Here is a 21,802-nt window from a genome sequence, read left to right on the forward strand (position 1 = left end):
TGATGCATGTCCCAGCGGTCCTTGCATGATGAAGCCCAATGTTCTTCACTACCACATACATGGCACTTTCCTTTCTTCTTAAAAGTCTCCTTCTTGAAGTTGGCATGTTGTGGGGCTTTTGTACTTGCCATCAAATCTTCCTTTGCCTGCAAAGTTGTTCTTGTTCTTGGGTTTGTGGGGTTGAATTTTTTTCTTTTGTACCAAGTTGGCACTAGAATTCCCCTCATGGAAAGGAGCGCGTTTGTCTTTTGCCTCGTCTTCTCTTCCACATCAACAGTGCCAATAAGATCGACAACAGTAAACTCTTGCCTAGCAAAATTTCTCCACGAAGGAGGAAGCTTGGCAATGATGCCTCCAGGTAACACACAATTGAGGTGCTCAAGTTCCTCTGTGAGCGACTGGATCTCATGAGCCTGCTCTACAACGGAGCGGTCATCAATCATCTTGTAGTCATTATATTGCTCCATGACGTACAATTCACTTCTTGTGTCCGAGACTCCAAACTTGGTCTCAAGCGCATTCCACATATCCTTACCGACCATGATGGTCATGAAGGGGCGACAATCTTGTCGCCAAGAACACTCAGAACAACACCTCGAAAAAGGGTGTCTGTAGCCTGGAAAGCTTGCTCTTGTTCAACATTAAGCTCTCCCTCTGGCTTGCCCTTAGAGGGGTGAAAACAATTCATGGTGGTAAGCCAAGGAACTGCCCTCGCACGCAATCTCTTATAATTCACACCCTCAAACACATAACTCAAACACAGAAGGCTTAAGAGTAGTAGCAAATGCAATTGGAGAAAATTGCCTACACACATCAGGTTTTTGGATTGTTGAATAATTAGGCATTTTTCGGTAGAATTTAATCCAGAAAAACTATAGGAAAAACATGATAGTGAAGATAATCAAGACAAACAACAAATTGTTGAAACTAGTCATACAATCGAAATCATAAGGAAAAGACATCATATTTATATTGATTGCTACTAGTAGTACTCCAAACACTAACCCTAACAAAAAGGATAGAATGACATACAAAGCAGCAGAAGCAGAAGCAGATGCGCCGTTCGTCATGTCGTCGAAGAGGTCGTCGACGCTGGGGAAGAAGTCGTCGTTGGGCAACTCGTTGTCGATCACAACCACGATGAACAAGGATCCAACAGTCGCGCGGAAGCGCTCCCCAAAAGCCCGATCGCTCCTCTCCCGTACCGGATCACAAGAGACGGAGTTTCGGAGGCCTGCTGTCTCATTCCCCGGTACACGCCGGGAAGCGAGATGAGAAATAGATAAGCAGCGCAATGTTCTGGAACGAAGCGATGTGTTGTGTGTCTTGTTGGGAAGAGGAACGACCTCTTATAGGCGTGACAATGTGAAACTGAAAATGGACGCACTAATTCCCATTAAGAAGAGGAGAAACGGGCGCACTAAAAATCCTATTAAGTGGTCAGTTTCGTCTTTCATTAGTAGGCCAATCGTTTCAATGTACTAATGGAGAAATGAAACCGAAACAAAACTATTTGGTTTCATTTTCCACCAGCGCAGAACTTTCAGCTTTTTTCTTGTCATGCATGAACGTGCCACATGGGCCTATGGGTTTCCCTACAAATTATTGGATATAACAGATGGTCTAAATCCCAATAATTCTAACAATTATACTGTCACGTCTTTTTACTGAAACTATTTTGGTTTTCAGTCGTTTCTTGGTCTCGTGACATAAATTCACATACATTCTTTTTTTCTGTTGTTTCTTTTCTCGTACATACATATATACATATACATGTCATGTTACTGGATGAAAAAATTGACTGAAGTCCAATTTGTTTCCAGTCAACTGTAATATAGACACTCCCTAAATAAAAGTAGCATTCTAATAAAATAGCTAGCATGTAGGCGCACAGGTTGATGACTAGTTACTAAGTAATGATATTTGTGAGTTCAGATAGCCTTCAACATTTACCATTTAATTGGTGTACTTGTGTCTTTTTTTATTAATAGTTTTATTTTTTGTTTTCTGAATTTATTCACTAAGTGATTTAGGGGATGTTTGGATTGTGACTATCTTTGCCATATATTGCCGCATTATTTTTGCCACGCTTGTCACACTTGCCTTACTTGAGTTGCTCAGATTGTTAGCCACACTTTGGCTTGCCTAAGAGAATGTGCCACACTTTTTATGTCTATGACATGTGGGGTTTACTGCTCACAAAAAAAATCTTGCCTTAGGTGTGGCTAGAACCAAACACCCACCTAACTTGGTCAAACTTACCTAAGGTAAGGTGTGGCAAAGTGTGGCAAGGTGTGGCTAGGAACCAAACAGCCCCAAGTATTGCCGTACGATATCAAATGCACTATAAGATGCAAGAAATTAATTAGTTATCATATTGTTCTAGATTTTATGATCCTTGAGCTATTACACGCTCCAAACGAGAACCATAAAATTTCCTGAAGCAAATAAAATAGAGATAAAATGAACTATATGATGCAGGAAAGAAATTATTTATTAGATTATTTTATATTATAGTATATGATTTTTGAGCTATTACACGTCCAAACGAGAACCATAAAATTTGCTGAAGCAAATAAAAGTAGCATATACAATACAAATAGTTAGAATTACTACATCGAAGTGACATCAAAGCATTATGTTGTTATAGCCGCAAGCAGTCTCGGCATCGGAGGAATATCAAGCTCCATTAGACCCTCAAGAACTCTGACCACTTCACCCATTGTTGGCCGCTCCAGCTCATTATCCTGGATACACCAACATGCTACATTGCATACTCTTTCAACCTCATCCAAGTTAAAGTCACCATGTAATTCTGGATCTAGCAGGCTCTGCACATCTCCCTCATGAAGCTTGTTCATGGCTCGCACAGGGAAAAAAGCGACATGGTCGTTGCTGCTAGTGTGCACAACAGACGCATTCCTTCTTCCCGATATGATTTCCATCAGTACCATGCCAAAGCTGTAAACATCGACTTTTGATGTAATAGCAACCCCGCTAAGCCACTCTGGGGCAAGATACCCTGTAGTTCCCCTGAATGTAGTTAGAACCCGGCTAAAATCTCTTCCTATGACCGATGCCAACCCAAAGTCTGCAATTTTGGGGACAAACGATTCATCGAGAAGTACATTTTCTGGCTTGATATCGCAGTGTATGATGCATTCGCGGCAACTCTGATGCAGGTAGGACAATCCTCTAGCAACTCCGATGGCTATCTGATATCTGGTGCTCCAGTTGAGGACTGTGCCATTGCTTTGGAACAGATGGGAATCAAGAGAACCATTGCACATGTGTTCATATACAAGTAGCCTCTTATCACCATGACAACAGAAACCAACCAATTTGACCAGGTTGATGTGCTGGATCAGTCCAAGTGCACTTATCTCTGCCCTGAATTGCTTCTCTCCCTGACGGGCACCTTCAAGCCTTTTCACTGCTACACTAGTCAGGTCACTTAAAACTCCCTTAAATACAGTCCCAAAACCTCCTGCTCCTAGCTTCACTGAGAAATTCTTTGTAGCACGGCCCAAATCGGCGTATCTAAAGGCAACAACTCCAACACTACCTTGATTGGTGGCCTGTGATGGAACACCACACCAGTTGAATCTGTTCCGTAAGATCACTAGTAGCAGCATGAGCATCAGCAACCCAAAACTGATAACGCTTGCAGCAATAACAACTCCAGCCGCTGGTTTTCTTTTATCTCTTGTTGAACTCAGAACATCTCCGGCGGCAAGGCGAATATACAGAGTATATTCAGACCTGATCTCGATGCCATCATCCTTGCTTACACTGAACAACTCCCCATGCCAAACAGAGCATTTGCTGTCATGGTAGGAGTAAGCAATGCAGGAGCAGTTGCTGAGACAGGCCACTTCACATTCGCTCCGAGTTGCAGGAGCATGCTGTAAACTCCGGGGACCATATGGCACTGTCACACGAGCTATTGGGTGGAACACGTCTGTGGAACTGCTGTTGCCATTGCAATCCAGCCGAGTGTTTCTGGAGCACCCACCTGTCCGATCACCGAGCTCCCAATCCTGAGGCGACGTCCTGGAGAAGCTCTCCATGCACTCGCATGGCGGGTGCGAGTTGCCGGTGCAGACGGTGAACGGCCCGCAGGCGGCGTATGGGGTGCAGGGATCGGCGGGCTCGACATAGATGCTATGCCGGCCTGGTTGTCCTGCGACCACACGTTCAGCCTGGTCTGACCAAACACGTCGATGAAGAGGAACGAAGAGATCTCATCTGGGGAGGTGTACATGTAGTACTCCTCCTGCTTGTTGTTGACGTATTCCGGGACGACCATGCTGGTCTGTGGGCTCATGTGCAGCAACTTCCTGAGTGCTGGGATCTGCATGGACGAGTGGTCGTCAGGCGACCACCACCAGTACACTTCGGAAGGGTAGCCTCGACGCCTGGCCGTCACCATCCTGGTGCCATTGGTTAGCAGCCCCACACTGAAGGAGCCGAGGCCCGGGTCGATCCGGCTCTTCCACGAGATGCCGACACGGTTCAGGCCGGTGAGCTTGTTCCAGCCGATCTTGGCGAATGGGAGGAGGATGTCGGTTGGGTTGTCGAAGCTCTCCCACAGCACCTCACTTGACAGGCTTTCTATGACGAGGTTTCCACTGCCCAAGAGGATGGCCCTGGTGGTGTTGGTGTTGGTTCTAGTATTGGAAATATTGGTGTTGGTTCTAGTATTGGTGATGTTAGTGTTGGTGTTGGTTCTAGTATTGGTGATGTTGGTGGACCAGATGGTGGATTGGGTGTTGTTGTCTAGGACGACAAGGTTGCCATCTTCTGAGATTTGAAGCTGTGTTGCTCTCAGATCGGGTCCGGCGATTGGCCTCTCCCGGTTGCCGACCCAGACGGGAGTGATGACATGGATCTTGTTGAACCATATGGCAAGGTACCAACCGGGAGAGGTAGATGAATTACTAGTGATGTTGCCGGCGCCGGGCTGGAAGAAGCCAAGCGCGAACTTGCCGTTGCTAGAAACGAGCTTGTCGCCGACAGCAAACGGCTGGCCTGGCGTGAGAGTATCGTCTTCTGTGGCTATGCTAGGAGGAATAGTGTGCATGGATAGGAGGAGGAGGAGGCCGAGGAACATGTGGAGGTTAGCCATGGCTGCTCTGCACGTATGTCTGCTTGCCCTGCCTCGGCACTGCTATTTAACGAAGGAGGCTTAGGAGAGTAGAGGGGGAGATAGGTTGAAGACAACGAGAGGGAAGACAATGCAGGCAAATAGGCGACGACGACGCTGCTTGCATGCGGGCTCAAGTTCGTCCAGTTGCTGATCAGGACAAATAGTGCAGACCTTTTTTTTGACAAATAGTGCCGACTTGGCGAGACCTAGGACCCAGGACATGCAATAAAGCATGGGTCCTGGGTGCTCACACCGGCCAACCATTCTAGTAAAACCTTTTTCCTGGGATAAATAATCTAGAAGCAACGTTAACACATATTTTCTTCGTTACAGAGCTCATATATGATCGTATTTTGTACACGCAAAATTTTGTGTAAACTTTTTCAGCATTCCGTACATTTATGCATTTTAAATAATTTTCTTAAATGCAAACCAAAGAATCAAAACCCAAGTAGAATGTGGCTACCACTGGGGGAAGAACCTGAACCACTTGTTGTAGAGACTTTTTACGGTATATCATACTACTGGAAATAGTGGGTAGTATATAATTGATCCAATGGTCAAAATTGATCCCTGATTAATATTTTTAGTATTCTAAACATTAACAGTTTAGGGTGTCATTGCGTCTCCTCCCGAACCACTGACCGCAGGCGAATGTCTTATTTCTTCACGAAGATTAATTATGGAGATACTATCAACCTATCATCTCAGTATCATTATACACGCCTTATTTGTTATGCCCATACTTGTTTCTTTTTTTTCGAAAAATAAACTAGATAGAGCAGAGCATGTTTATTTCATGCATTTAGCTATTAGTCTATCTAACTGAGAATATCATTTCATGCTTGAGACTGGTACGGTTGTTACTTGTTAAGTACTCCCTCCATTCCAAATTACTCGTCGCAGAAATGGATGTATATATTTAGAACTAAAATACATCTAGATACATCCATACCCACGACAAATAATTCGGAACGGAGGGAGTATATCTTGATGGTTAAGGCAGCTAGATATATAAGTGTAACTGTAACAATTGATCTCGCATAGATCTCTTCTGTTGTGTTAAGGCCTGTTTGTGAGAAACAGTTCTGTTTGTTAGAAACAGTGTCTTTAAACTGTGATAGCAGTTTTTTTAAGAAAAGGAGAATAACCCCCGGCTTCTGCATCTAGGAGATGCATACGGCCACTTTATTAATTATTTTTGAGGATCTTACAAAGTATTACAAACAATATACCTGAATCCACCATCTTGGCAACATATGCCGTTACTCTTATTCATATGATGAAGGGATGCTAGCTGGGCCACTACCCAAACCACTCACCTAAACCTAACATCAAAAGCCGGAAGCCCCAGCCGAGCCACATACCGGGTCTGGGGCACAATCCGGTCAGACACACTCTTGTGTCGTCGCCGCCATCTTCCACAAGTCCGTCTTCAGATTATATTGAGTCTTCTACTTTGTGAAGGCCACTTCTGCCATCGACGTCACCATGACGCCAGACAGCTACCTCCTCCTGCGCGAGTCCATCTCCGCGCATCGGCCACCGAGCCTCGACAGCGCCATGCCGCCGATCTTCGCCGCCATCAATGAGTGAGATGAAGAACCGCTCCACCACGGCAAGTACAAGGTGAGGAAGGGCGAGGTCGCCATCAGAAACACGGCTGGAAGATAAGCATCGCAGTCACGAGACATGCCCGGAGCAGCAACACGGTAGATCAGACAGGCCGCCACCAGGAACCAGATAAGCTCGCCATGCACATCCAGCATCCCCATGCCCAAGTCGGCGCCTTCAAGAAGGTGACGACGCTGTGGCGCCGCCGCCGCTTAGCCACCGGGGCTAGGGCTTTCACCCGGGCGCAGGGGAAGGGGAGAGGCAGGGGAGGTTTAGCCTCGGCGCCGCCACCAAGGAGGGAATGGCGTCCGGGACGCCATCGACGCCATGACCGCCACCGGTGGCCAAGGGTTTCCCCCGGCCAAGCACCCTGCCGCCACCTCCGAACCAGACACAACATCAGTAGGCGCGTGCACGCCGGAGATCCAGGCTGGCCGGAAGTCATGCAACACGAGCGGACCAGATCGCCTCCGATCTGACGAGGGGAGCCCGGGGCCTCCCCGCGCCATGACCAGCGCCCACCAGGACCTCGCTGCCCGCGCAGCCGAGGAGATCCGGTCTACCTCACCGACGAGCACTCCCCGCCGTCGGAGGAGCGCCGTCCGCCCCAGCGAGGCCGCCGCCTCAGATCAGCCGGCGCGGATCTGACCAGAACAAGCACAGCCGCGAAGAACACTGCGCCGTCACCGACCCGCGCGCTCCACCGTGACGTGCCGCCACCGGACAGCAGGCCGCGCCGCCCCGCACTGACCACCAGCGCGCGCCACCCGACGCGCCGGCCGCCGAGCTCCACCTCCGCGCCCGAAGAAGCAGCCCCCCGCGGCTCCTGTTCCAGGCAAGGTCAAACGAGATCCCGCCGCCGCCGGCACCCGCCAGCGGCGGCGGGAGGAGAGGAAGGAGGTGGGGGTTGGGTTCGGCGGCGGCTAGGGTTGGGCGCCCGGGTCGCCCGCGGGGGGGGGGGGGGGAGGGGGGGGGGGGGCGACCACGGGGCTACGGGTCTCTTTCTGTGATAGCAGTACCTTGGTTATATTGAATGCGGGCCAATTCCTTACCATGTTGCTGAATGCTGATTGATTCGAGACTGAACTGTGGCTGGGTCCTAAGCCACTTGACCAATTGTTTGTACGGGTGCATGCACTCAGTGCTGTAGCATGCAATAGAAGAGCATCTACTTAGATACAATCCCGTACGTCTGCACTCTAGCTTGACCAGTCCCAGGACTTGCAATGAAGCGTCGTTCTTGGTGACCCATACAACTGAACCGAGCAAAAACCACCCTTCTTCGAAACAGACAGCTGAACCACCTGTTCAGGGACCTCCCATCTCAAGCCATTCAAGTCTACCCATCCCATGGTCACCAAGCAAAAACACCACATTGCATAGCTACGTCTACAGGCCTGCTTATACAGGCAACCGAACTTAATTACTTGCGAAGTCCCTTACCTCCCCGAGCTAGTGGCGACTGGCGACCGTGTGCACCAAGAGGTGGCTGCAGTGGCCGCCAAGCTCCGGCAGCACGAGATCCCCGTCCGGCGGCGACGTCGGCTCCCATCCCATGCAGCGACGTTGCAGGCTCCGCGTGCCAGTGTCCACCTACCGTCTCTCCGGCAGACGGCACCAAGAAGGCAAGAACCGCCACCGCACACACGCAGCCTGTGTATGTGAAAGATTGTTTCTCTTTGCCCTCTGGTCCGTCATAGTCCTGGGCATCAGAGTTCAAATTAATAATACTTAAAATCAAGGTAGCACATGAGGCTGCAGAGGCGAGCAGGTGAGAGCTGCTGTTTTTAGCAGTTACAAGTTGTTATTGTTACCCATCGTTTTTAATGTGATTTCGTTCAAATTTATAAGGATTGACAAATTCATTATCATTTGGAGTCCATTAGATATTGTAATGGACTGAGGCTCAGCAATAAAATATGCCATCAACTGACGCAGTTACTCCATGAATGTACTTTTTAATCTTTAGATTGTCATCTCTATACTTGAGAAAAAGGGGAAGTGGCCTATAGGTCAAAACCACAGATCCAGTGCTAAGCATTTATTATGTACCGCGGAATATAAATTTCCTAAATTCGGTTGCTGCATATTTGGTGTTCTTATATAATGACATCCAACTGACAATGTTATGCTTACATTTACTTTAGGATGTGAGAGTTTGGCACAAAAGTTTGTCCAATTTAACCGGCAATGAGCATCTGCTTTAATTTGATTCTGCATTAATGAAGTTTGGAAACTGATATGCCTCTGAGAGACTGATATTTCTGGGTTGCTGCATCGGTGTGGGCCGTGACGGCGTAGTGGCGGTCTACGGTGGTGGTGCAGGGCGGTTCGTTGCGGCGGCGGGACAGGCTCCGGCGTGTGGCCGTTGGCGAGCTGCTCGTGTGGATGCCCCTTGGTCCTCTAGCGGCGACATGATGTGGTCTTTCCGGCGCCTCGCGTCGTTGGGCGAGTGTCCGGTTCCTACCAGATGCAGATCCAGGCCGGGAGCCGAGGTTGGGCGTTGCAGGGTGCGACGTTGGAGAGGTGACGGGTGTGATGGGTGGTGCCGATGCAGTCGGGCTGCCTGTTACCGGCAGGGGTGCAGACATCGACTTGGTCCGCTCCTGCTTCACCTCTTCTCTGACCTGCTGGCTCCCTGATTGATCTGGTCGTTTTGGTCGCTGCGGCCTTGTTGCCGGTCGGTGCATCTCTTGCAGCCATGGAGGGTCTATGGTGTGCCTTGTTACCTGGGCGGCGGCCCGGGTGGTAGGTGCTGCGGTGCTCGTGGGCTGAGCTTGTGGCTCAGGTGCGGGCGGTTAGCGACCATGGCCGTGTGGGCGGCGTGGTGGCTGGCGTTTTGACGATCTGTTGTGGTGAAGACGGAGTTTTGCTGCCGGGGTGAAAACCCTGTCTGGCTTGGCCAGGCCGATGGAGGCGGCGCCAATGGACGTCGTCATCTTCCTGAAGTCTCCGTTGTGGTTACTCATTTTCCTTCGTCATGCTCCGGATGAAAATCTAGATCTTTGGATCAGCCGGTGGCGGCGTTTTGTTCTGTCCTTCTTGAAGGCACTGTCTTGGAGCTCTCAGTTCATCGTCATTCAACTTCACCTCTTCGCGGGTTCTCCCGGAAGAGCTCCGGTGGCTCTTTAGCGTCTACTTCATGTCCTTCGGGGTGTTGTTGTTGTAGGCCTTTGGCACCTATGTATCCGGCCTAGGGTGAGTGTGTGTTCGTGTGTTGTGTTGTGGGTTGTATTGATCGGTTGTTGGTTGTTGCTTTATATATAAAGCCGGACGAAAGCCTTTTTCGGTAATGTGTATTTTGTTATCAAAAGATGCTGATGGATGCAGAAAGAAAGGGAACCAAAGGCTTTTTCTTTGAAGTTCATCTTAGAAATCATGTTATCTGTCAAAGTATAATACATTCAATGGCTTACTTGCTGTTTTTATAGGTGCTTCTTGCTGAACGAGCCGAGTGGATGTGCTCTTTCCTAAGGCCATAATCTGTTCAGGTAGCTGCTCTTTCTAAAGGTGAATGGCATGCTTATTTTTTTTATAGCTCTTTCATGCTTAATGAATTTTTCACATGGTCTATTCCCTAAGGTCAAAATGTGTTCAGGTAGCTTCTCTTGGAAAAGGTATATTCATGCTTCGTTGTGTCATCTTTGCTGTTGAGTTTAGATTGAATAGCCATGTTCACCCTACTTGAGTGCTTAACATTTAAGACTATGTCCTACTGTTTTTTCAAGACTATTTATTTCCTCATTTGCTGTTCCTCTAGTTAATATTGGAGCTTTACCTCAAATAAAAAAATTATCCATACCAAAATGATGCTAAATAAACTGAAGTTCCCCAATAGAACGATAACTAAAAGTAATAAATACAGTTGAAACCTTTAAACACCATAAATAGAAGCAACATTCTAGTAAAAAGAAATAGCTGAACAAACTACATGCATTTCAGACCGATAGATGTGCCAACTCTTACATGTTTCTTATCTTTCAAATATGTATGCATAGATTTTTGTCGCATTTCAAATGTGAACATATTCCGACAGATGATTTTAATTTTCACTAAATTACCCAGTGTGCAGGTGTACGGGTTGATGACTAGTTTATAAATAATGATATTTTTTAGTTCAGATAGCCTTTAGCATCCAGCATTTAATTTGCATACTTATGTCTTTTTAAGCAATAGTTGTATTTTTTAAATTATTGTTTATTTTTTAGGAAATTATTCATCAAGCGACTTAGAATTCCAGTAAGAGATCAAATGAAAGATGCAAGAAAGAAATTATTTGTTATATTATTTTATATCTTTTGATCTTTGTGCTGTTACACGATCCAAACCAGAACCATAAAATTTGCTGAAGCAAATAAAAGTATCATAGACATTAGAAGTAACTAGAATTATTACATGGAAGCGACATCGGAGCATTCTGCTGTCATAGCCGCAAGAAGCCTTGGCATTGGGGGCATATCGAGCTCCTTTACACCCTCAAGAACTCGGACCACTTCACCCATTGTTGGCCGGTCCAACTCATTATCCTGGATACACCAACATGCTACATTGCAAACTCTTTCAACCTCATCCAAGCTGAAGTCGCCATATAATTGTGGATCCACCAAGCTCTGCACATGTCCCTCGTGAAGCTTGTTGATGGCTTGCACAGGGAAATAAGCAACATGGTCGCTGCCGCTAGTGTGTACCACAGATGCATTCCTTCTTCCTGATATGATTTCCATCAGTACCATGCCAAAACTGTAAACATCGACTTTTGATGTAATAGCAACCCCGCTAAGCCATTCTGGGGCAAGATACCCCATTGTTCCCCTGAATGTAGTTAGAACCCGGCTAAAATCCCTTCCTATGACCGATGCTAACCCAAAGTCCGCAATTTTCGGGACAAATGCTTCACTGAGGAGTACATTTTCTGGCTTGATATCACAGTGTATGATGCATTCGTGGCAACTCTGATGCAAGTAGGACAATCCTCTAGCGACTCCGATGGCTATCTGATATCTGGTGCTCCAGTCGAGGACTGTGCCATTGCTCTCGAACAGATGGGAGTCGAGAGAACCATTGCACATGTGTTCATACACAAGTAGCCTCTTATCACCCTGACAGCAGAAACCAACCAATTTCACCAGGTTTATGTGTTGGATCAGTCCAAGTGCACTTACCTCTGCCCGGAATTGCTTCTCTCCCTGATGTGCACCCTCAAGCCTTTTCACTGCTACACTAGTCAGGTCACTTAAAGCTCCCTTGAATACAGTACCAAAACCTCCGGCCCCCAGCTTCTCTGTGAAGTTTTTTGTAGCACGGCCCAAGTCGGCGTATCTAAAGGCAACAACACCTACACTATCTTCATTGGTGGCATTTGACGACACACCACACCAGCTGAATCTGTTCCTTGAGATCACTAGTAGCAGCATGAGCATTAGCAACCCAAAACCGATAACGCTTGCAGCAATAACAACTCCGGTTAGTACTGGTTTTCTTTTATCTCCTGTGGAACTTGGGAAATCTCTGGCGGCAAGGCGAATGTACAGAGTGTATTCAGAGCGGATCTCGATGGCATCATCCTTGTTTACACTGAACAAATCCCCATGCCAAACAGAGCATTTGCTGTCTTGGTAGGAGTAAGCAGTGCAGGAGCAGTTGCTGAGACAGGCCGATTCACATTCGCCCCGAGTTGCAGTTGGAGGAATATCCTGTAAGCTCCGGGGGCCGTAGGGCAATGTGACACGAGCTACGGGGTGGAACACGTCTGTCGAACTCTTATTGCCATTGCAATCCAGCGGAGTGCGTCTGGAGCACCCTCCTGTCCGATCACCCATCTCCCAATCCTGAGGCGACGTCCGGGAGAAGCTCTCCATGCACTCGCAGGGCGGCTGCGAGCTGCCGGTGCAGACGGTGAACGGTCCGCATGTGGCGTATGAGCGGCAGAGATCGATGGGCTGGACGTAGATGGTCTGCCATGCCTGGTTGGCCTGCGACCATACGTTCAGCTTGGTCTGACCAGACGTGTCGAGGGAGAGGAATGTGGAGGAGGCCTCGTCAGGTGAGGTGTACATGTAGTACTCCTCCTCGCTGTTGTCGACGTATTCCGGGACGACCAACCCTCTGGTCTGTGGGTTCATCTTCAGCAGCGCTCGGAGTGCTGGCATCTGCATCGGCGACTCGTCGGGCGACCATGACCAGTAAACTTGGGAAGGGTAGCCTCGGTGCCCCACCATCACCATCCTGGTGCCATTGGTTTCCAGCCCCACACTGAAGGAGCCGAGGCCCGGGTCGATCCGGCTCTTCCACGAGATGCCGACACGGTTCAGGCCGGTGACCTTGTTCCAGCCGATCTTGGCGCCGGGGAGCGCCACGTCGGTTGGGTCGTCGAAGCTCTGCCACAGCACCTCACTTGACGGGCTTTCTATGACGAGGTTTCCACTGCCCAAGAGGATGGCCCTGCTGCTGGTGGTGGTGGTGGAGGTGGCGTTGGTTCTGTTTCCGGTGATGTGGGTGGACCAGACGACGGATTGGGTGGCGTTGTTTAAGACGACAAGGTTGCCTTCTTTTGAGATTTGGAGCTGTGTCGCTCTGAGGTCGGGTCCGGCGATCGGCCTCTCCCGGTTGGCGACCCAGACGGGGGTGATGACATTGATCTTATTGAACCATATGGCAAGGTACCAACCGGGAGAGGTAGATGACTTACTACTGATGTTGCCGGCGCCGGGCTGGAAGAAGCCAAGCGCGAATTTGCCGTTGCTGGAAACGAGCTTGTCGCCGACGGCCAATGCGTGGCCTGGCGCCAGAGTATCATCTTTTGTGGCTGTGGTAGGAGGAATAGTCTGCACGGAGATGAGGAGGAAGAGGAGGAGGATGCTGAGGAACATGTGGAGAGTAGCCATGGCTGCTCTGCACGTATGTCTGCTTGCTCGGCCTCGGCTCGGCTATTCAATGAAGGAGGCCTAGGAGGGGAACTTTTGGTCTATGGGGACATATGCACTCTATATGGGAAAAAAATTTAGTAATTCAACAAAAAGTCAAAAATTCCTGAAAATATTTTTGAAATAAACTTGACCTTCTATTGTATTCGTGAGAAAAAAAATCCACGAAAAAAATATCCCTTTGACTTCTTTTCAAAAAAGACAAATTTTTGGCTAAAATAGTGTGAATAGTGACCTATAATAGCAAATAAATTTTGTCTTTTTTGCTGTGAGGTCAACTTTTGTTTTTTTTTTCGTCGGGATTTTTATACTAGTGCAAAAGTAAGTCAAGTATTTTGTCAAAATAGTTCTTACCTATTTTGACTTTTTATTAAAAAATTAAAAATAAATCCCCATATAGGGTGCATATACCACCAAGAACACAAGTGTATTTCCCAGGAGGCCTAGGACTATAGGAGAGGCAACGTGAGGGAAGACAAGGCTGGCGAATAGGGGACGACGCCACTGCAAACGGGTCAACTTAACCCAGCTGTTGCCACGAGAAAAAACTTTTTTCAGCATTCTATACATGTATGCATTTTAATAAGTAGTTTCTTAAATACCGACAAAGGAACCGAAATACTATAAGTAGGCTGTAGCTACCATTGGGGGGGGGGGGGGAACCTGAACCGCTTGTTGCATACATGTTGTGTTGTCACATTACCTCATTCAACTTGTTGAACAGCTTTGCAGGGACCACATCTCATCGGATTCAAAGAGATAACCGCATGTGGTAGACACCGGAGCAAGTTGAAGAACCAACACTAGCAAGTAGCAACATGTGAAGAAGAAACACTATATGGCACTATAAACATTTGACTGTTCAAGGCATCATTACATCCACTCCGAACCGCTGACCTTTGGGGAATGTCTTGTTTCTCCATGAAGTTCAGTTATGGAGATAATACCATTTCATTCATGTACTGACGACGACCTTATTTGTTATGTCCATAGCTGTTTCCTTTTCTTTTTGAAAAACAAGGTAGACAGAGCAGAGCAAGATTATTTCATGCAGTTAGCCATTGGTCTGTCTGAATGGTGAGCTATTTCAGAAACAATGAACACAGTTTCAAATTCTTATCATGTTGCTGTTGCCGAATGCTGATTGATTCTTGACAGCACTGGCCACTTGACCACTTGTACTGGGTGCATGCGCTGTAGCACGCAATACAAGAGCATCTTTGATGCACTGTAACATGTAGTGGGTCTGGCTTGGCCAATCTCAGGACCTGCAATGAAGCTTCGTCCTTGGAGGTTTATTTCCTCGGTCAACAACTGCAAGCCAAACCATCCTATTCAAACACAGACAGTTGAAGAAGCCAATACCAATTTAATATCTTTATAATACATATCAACATTGTTTCTATATACATTTTAAAAAACATTTTCAAGTGCTTGATTAACATTTTTCAAATAGAAGATTAACATTTTTTGAATGCATAGTCAACATTTTTCTTATACACACTTAAAAAAATTAAGTGCTTGATTAACATTTTTCAATTAAATGATTATCATTTTCCTAATACTTGGTCAATACTTTTTCTATGCACATTTAACATTTTTCAAATGTTTTATCAACATTTTTTCAAATGCAAGATTAACATATTTTTTTAATGGATGGTCAACATTTTTTCTATAGACATTTAACATTTTTCAAATGCTTGATTAACATATTTTCATATGTTGGATTAACATTTTTATGTACAATGATAAAAGAATTCATTATTTTTTAATGCATGGTCAACATTGTTTCTATACACATTTAACATTTTCCTAATGCTTGGTTTAACATTTTTGAAATACTTGTGCAACATTTTTTCAAAATCTTGATTAATATTTTTATATACATGATCAAAATATTTCATCATTTTTTAATACATGGTCAGCATTTTTTGTTTACACATTTAACTTTTTTCAAATGCATGATTAATATTTTTCAAAACATTATGTAAAGTACTCCCTCCATTCCAAATTAGTTGTCGTGAACCACGACAAGTAATTTGGAACGGAGGGAGTACATTTTTGTAATGTATGTTTAGAGTATTTGAAAGTGTAAAAAAGTGAAAATGGAATTGCAAAATGAAATAAAAACATGAAAAAAATAAAAGAAAATGAGGCAATGTACTACCACGAACTGAGCCGGTCCATATGCTCGCGCACACTGTGAATCGCTTCAGCGACCTGGAAGCTTTGACTCGCTGAACGCGAGACATAGGCACGCCCCTCACGAGCGAACTACAAGCGGAATAGGAGATGCCTGATTAGCCAGCTACACACGTGCTTACTACAAGCAACCGAATTTGCCCGCTAGAAGTAGTGAAAATAAGGACCCAAGAAGACCATGAGAGGCCCACATTAGCCTGGCCTGCAGCTAGATAGTAACACGCTCTCTTCATCATTGATGTTCTAGCTTTTGTCCTAACTCCTAAGTCAAAATTTTAAAACTTTGATCAACTTTATAGAAATAAATAGCAGCATTTATAACACTAAATTAGTACCAGTAGTTACATCTTGAAATGTATTTTCATAATATACCAATTTGATGTCATATACGTTACTACTCTTTTCTATATACTAGTTGGTCAAAAATTTGAAACTTTAATTTGGGACAAAAGTTAGATGACTTATTCGTGAACGTGAACGGAGTGAGTATCTTGTCACTTTGCCAGCTCGAGATGCTCAAAGAGGAAGCCCGGCCCAAAGCCTCCCAGGCTGTCGCCACGCTGTCTAGAAAGAGTGCCGCGTCGCTGATCAACAAACGGCGGGTGTTCCTAAGGGCATGGCCAATGGTCCAGCTTGGACAGCTGCCCCATGGTTCCACATCAGATGCATGCTGCCGTGGAGAAAATCGGTGAAAAAAGAGGTAGCTTGTAGAGGCTTGGTGTAGCTTGCAGAGGAGCTAGGTTCCTCAGCCAAAAAGTGTGGTCCTCCATGTGAGAAAGGTAGTAGAGAGAGTGTGCTGTGAGGAAAAACCGAACTACATGCAAGTAAAGTTGATGGAGGGAGAGTCACTGTGGGATCTATGAGACCACCCATGCGTTGGGTAATTTTTGTAATGCATGTAGCTTCAGATTTTTTTAATCTAGTTGGAAGATGGGGCAGTAGCATGGTACTGCCTCCATTGTACATGCCCTAAAAAAAGGCGGGTCTGGCAGGTGAACAAAGAGCACAAATGGTCCTCGCCAAGTGCGTTGGCTAACTACCAAGGACATGCCGCTTTGACAGGAGGCTATGGCCAAACTCGAAGGAGGTTGGTCGCCTGGTCGATGTTCCTCCATGATTGATCAATGGATACTACCTTCCGCAAGAAAAAGATCAATGGATACTAGTACAATTTTAATATACTGTGTCGGAAGGTGTGAGGTCTCAACGCCGGTACCCGTTGAGACTCTCTCATGGATACAGTTGTGGTTTCAGATGGGTTCCTTGTGTGTTTACAAGGTACCAAAATAACTGAATTTTTTAGTAGAAAAAGAATCTATCTATTCATCATCGCATGGTTGCACAAGAAACATTAGACAAAAAAAAAAGTACATCCGGATCCGTAGACCGTCTAGCGACGACTACATGCACAAGAGTGAGCCGAAGGTGTGGCCGTCATCGCCCCTCCCTCACCAGAGCAGGACAAAATTTGTTATAGTAGACAGTCAGGAAGTCATCGTGCTAAGACCCACAGAACCAGCATACCAGAACAACAACTGTTGCCGATAAAAAGAAGCGTAGATCAGAAGAATCCAATCCATAGAGACATGAATAAAAATTGGATCCACGGAGATCCACCTATCTAAACCACAGGTCAAAAGTCTTTCCATGTCACCATTGTGTTTGCGTATCTCTAAACCCATCTCTCTACATTACTGTCACTTGCAATGTCTCTACTTTCCATTGCCTGTACTCTAGACTTGTATGTGTAGGGTGTTATTTGCCTTTCTAGGTAAAGCTAAATCAGCCAAGAATTAAAATTGGAAAAATAGTCCTTTTGTTTTGACAATTAGTCTTTTTTTCGTAATACGCACAATCATGTGTATCCTATATTCATAGGAGACGCATGTCCAGAGTTTTACAAAGCCCGACGGCCTCCACCACATGTACAATATAACAATTACTCGCTACTCACTCGCCTAGCTAGTTCCGCAGAATGTGGTGACAAATCACCTCTAAACAAGCCGGCCACAACCCAAGACTTGCTCTCCTCCAAGATCCTCCGAAGTCCGGAGCACTAAAGTCGTAGAAGGTGTTACTTTGTTGAACACCAGGTCATTGCGATGTTTTCACATAGTCCAGAACACCAACAACATCATCGAACTGAAATTTTTCCGGGCTATTGCTTGAGGCATGTGGGAGGTGCTCCAAGCAAGGAGCGCTTCCGAGGCCATAGGCGTCCACTCTGTTGCGCCCCAACTGTTCAAAACCTCGAAAACATACTTTCAATCCTCTCTTTAGACATACCTTTGATCCTACAAAAAGATATAGCCGCCACTTCTGTCATAGTGCTCGTCGGAGAGCCAACCAGGGGCGGAGCTACCTCCTGGCGACCCCGGGTAGTTGCCCGGGCTGCTCTGACCATTCTCCACTAAGTAGTACACATAAACCATGATTAGCATCACTAATTACAGGGGCAAATGGTGGGCAACGTCATTGTATATAGGCTTTGCCCCGGCTCCCTGAGTTGGCTGGCTCCGCCACTGGAGCCAACCATGCAGACCACCTCCCGAGAACCGCTTCCCCAGTATCCATTTACAGAGACACTAGAAACTGGCCACATCACAGCGCACCAATCACGGTAGGAGGAGCAGATGCACTTCCATCCATTCCTAGCCCGGTAACCACCAAGTTTGGGTCAACGCCTCCACTGTAAGAAGCGCCCACACGTGCATACCCCGGCTAGTCCCGATGGACCTGGGGGGACACGAACCAGTGAATGCTGACGGCCGCCGCCAAACAAGCCTCGACCATAGCCCTCTGGCCTTGTACCAGGTAAGCTCGCATGACGCCATGTTTGTGGCCTTCGGCGTCGATCTGTCCATCGTTGCACTGATTCCACGACCACCGCCGCTGCCCGTGAGGAGGGGAACCTCACCGCCCGCAACCACCACTCAGACCGAGCCCAACCTTACCCACCCAGAGTGATCACTCCGACCCACCTTGAGCCGAGTTCTGGTCCGCCTGAGCGTGAGCCCTAGGTCAACTGCCGTCGGCGGCTTGGACATAGGAGAAGGAAGATCGCCGCCTACCGGAGCACTCTTCCCAGGTTCACGCCGCCATCACTACAACAGACTCGCACCGCCACCCACCGCCGGCCACCGAGACTCACGTGCCAGGCAGCTACACCGCATCCACCGGCTGCTAGTATCGTTCAGCCCGAGTAGCACATCAACCAAGACTAGCCCACTCACGGCACCCGCAGCAAGCTAGACGCCAGATCCGGGTCGTGCCCATCCTAGCCGCCACCACCATGGACATCTCACTCAACTGGGACTTAACGAAGTCTCAATCGATGCTATATCCATGAGATCTTACATTTAGATCCATGCAAAAAAAATCAATATTTTTAGCATCAGTACAAACACAAGCGCTCATATACCCGCGCATACACTCACCTCTATGAACGCACACACGCATACCCTACCCCTATGAGCACCTCCGAGAGACTGAGCCGACATATCATCTTGAGATTTACGAAGTCATCGTAGGCGCCTCGTCGTCGACGGGAACGTCTCCTCCCACTGAAAGCGCATCGCCGAAAATCCTGAAATAAATCCAGGAATAATACGAGCACCAGGATTTGAACCCTGGTGGGTTGGGGATACCACTGTCCACCTAACCAACTCAACCACAGAGCTCAAAATCATTTTTCTCTCTCTCTTGACTGTTACGTCACTTGACTGAGACTTGGTTAAATCTCAGTCGATTAAGACCTAGCAACACCCAACTCAGCGTCTTATCATGCACATGGCAAATGGCGTAATTACCTCTTATACCTCTTCATATCCTCAATGCTTTATTTACCACAGCCGTGTGAGCGGTTCGTAGAGCTCATCAATTTTGGGTAGACGTATACATAGTTAATAAAATATCTGCGTGTCTATAGCAGAACTGCAGAAGTGAATCATTTGCTTCAGAAAATTCATGCTCGATTGAATGGTGGATCGGTGGAGGCTTCAGCTCCGTCGTGGTGTCGCCGCGGCACCGATCTTTTCCCAGACGGCGTAGCCGTTGCCGTGCGCCGACGTTGCGAACCCAGCCGGGATCACCGCCCCGACGTCGTATCTGGACCCAATTTTCACCACCACCTTGCCGTCGATCTCGGCAACGTAGGCATCTCCTTCGTGCATGAGGATCTTGAGTGCGCTCGTCGCCGTGATGCCGTTGCGCTTCCTGATCGCCACCAGCGCCGCGATCTCATCCTTGAAACCCCAGGTGAAGAAATGGTCGTAGAACTGCGAATCATCGAGACAACAGATTTTAGTTTCCTGAATGAATGAGTGGTCATGAATCATGGGGTGGGGTGGGTTCCAAAGTTGGTTTGCTTACGATGCATGGGGTGCCGGGGTGGGTGAGGATGTATGCGTAGCCCTGCATGACCTTGTCGGAGGGGAATGGCCACAGGGCCTGCGTGGAGCCTGTGTCGTGGTTGTCGACGAAGGTGACGGCCTTGGCCGGCCACCACCCCATCACGCCGGGGGCCTTCCCCTGCGGGTCGATCAGCCGCCACAGCTCGCCCTCCACGGCCGCGTTCAATATCCCCTTGGTCGTGAAGTCGAACACCATGCCTGCCGACGCCGCGCCGCCCACCTTGTCCACCCAGTTCACCAGATTCTGCCGGTGCGCGTCCTGGTCGTAGTTGGGCTTGCCGTCGCCGCCGGTGGCCATGTTGTCCCACACCTCGGCCACGGCGAGGCTCGGGGACGTGCCGTCGATGTACACCTTGGCCATCTCCGGCGAGTAGCCCCTGGCGAAGTCGAGCCGCCACGCGTCGAAGCCCAGGTCGCTCTTGAGCCAGAGGAGCCACTCCTTGAGATCCCGCTGGACGCGGTCGTTGAGGTGGTCGATGTCGGGCGCGGCGGCGAAGTCGGCGCCGGTGTCGAGGTTGGCGGTGCCGTCGGAGTAGGTGGTGTCGTCGCGGCAGATCATGTGGGGTCCCCAGTTGAGGCGGCCGTCGGAGGTGCCGCCCTCGAAGATGCAGTAGATGCCGCGGCTGTCCTTGTAGTCGGCGCAGCGGTGGTTGATGACGATGTCGGCGATCGCCTGCACGCCCTTGCCGTGGAGCGCGCCGATCAACGACTTGAGCTCCGCCGCGTTGCCGTACTTGGACGCGTCGATGTCGTACAGCCGACCTGGCATGTAACCTGCACCCGACCCGAGTCGATCGTTTTAGTTCGCATACTGTATACTTCTTGATCGTATTTGCGCATTTTGTTCATCGAAAAATAGAGTAGGAAAATAAATGCTTTTGGTAGCTGTCGAAACATCGTGCTCGACGAAATAACTAATTACTACCAGAATGTTCTCCACCCCATCGTGCTCAACGAAACATCTCAATCGAACTTAGCATGTTCTCCACTCCACGCTTCTATTGCTTCTAGATGCTTAGATACGGATGAATTTGGTCGGGAGAGAGAGGGACCTTGAGTGGAGACGGAGTGCGAGGGCGGCGGCAGCCAGACGTGGGTGACTCCGGCGGCGGCGATGTCGTCGACCTTGCCCATCATCATGTTGTACCACCCGCCGCTCTGCTTCCACGACTCCCAATTGAACCCCTGCAACAACCATTAAGGCATGAACAAACATCCATTATGCTCCCACAGTTACTTAAGCTCCTTAAATACATGAATCAAAAGGGAACCATGAGCGTGCGTGCCTGAAAGAGGACTTGGTGGCCGGACGCAAATCCGGCGACAAGCAGCAGCAGCAGAGAGAAGCAGCACAGATTGCCGTTCTTCCCCATCGCGCGCGCTAGTGTCGATCTCACACTGTTCACTGCACTCTTCTTTTATGGATGAATGATGGCTACACTGGTGATTGATGGTTACAAGTGTTCGACGTGCTTGGTATTTATAGGCAGTCGATGCCATGG

General features: G+C 47.9%; 1 protein-coding gene and 1 long non-coding RNA gene across 5 annotated transcripts in view; one reads left to right on the forward strand and one right to left on the reverse strand.

Annotated features, from left to right (window-relative positions):
* LOC123148249 (uncharacterized) overlaps window positions 1-14,808 on the forward strand; it is a 28,419-nt gene extending 13,611 nt beyond the window's left edge. For 2 of the 4 annotated variants that reach the window (XR_006473692.1, XR_006473695.1), the window contains exons 6-7: window positions 10,195-10,273; window positions 14,411-14,808. This is a non-coding gene — a long non-coding RNA (uncharacterized lncRNA). Of the gene's footprint in view, window positions 1-9,064; window positions 10,057-10,194; window positions 10,274-14,410 lie in introns of those variants that run through there. The other 2 variants (XR_006473694.1, XR_006473693.1) reach the window with 2 other exon arrangements.
* Window positions 14,809-19,709: 4,901 nt separating this feature from the next.
* LOC123148250 (alpha-amylase type A isozyme) lies at window positions 19,710-21,482 on the reverse strand. Its single transcript, XM_044567638.1, has 3 exons — window positions 21,353-21,482; window positions 20,260-21,074; window positions 19,710-20,165 (listed from the first exon to the last, which is right to left on the reverse strand). The coding sequence occupies exons 1-3, from the start codon at window positions 21,438-21,440 to the stop codon at window positions 19,887-19,889; spliced, it is 1,182 nt and encodes a 393-aa protein (XP_044423573.1). The 5' UTR covers window positions 21,441-21,482; the 3' UTR covers window positions 19,710-19,886.
* Window positions 21,483-21,802: the final 320 nt, after the last annotated feature.

Source organism: Triticum aestivum, chromosome 7A, assembly GCF_018294505.1.
Source record: "Triticum aestivum cultivar Chinese Spring chromosome 7A, IWGSC CS RefSeq v2.1, whole genome shotgun sequence".
Lineage (NCBI taxonomy): Eukaryota > Viridiplantae > Streptophyta > Magnoliopsida > Poales > Poaceae > Triticum > Triticum aestivum.

Coding starts and splice junctions, on each gene's coding strand:
- LOC123148250 (XM_044567638.1), bottom strand. CDS start 21,440: ATGATGATGGGCAAGGTCGACGACATCGCCGCCGCCGGAGTCACCCAC. Junction 21,075..21,352: donor GCACTCCGTCTCCACTCAAG/GTCCCTCTCTCT, acceptor GGTCGGGTGCAG/GTTACATGCCAGGTCGGCTG. Junction 20,166..20,259: donor ACCCCGGCACCCCATGCATC/GTAAGCAAACCA, acceptor GATGATTCGCAG/TTCTACGACCATTTCTTCAC.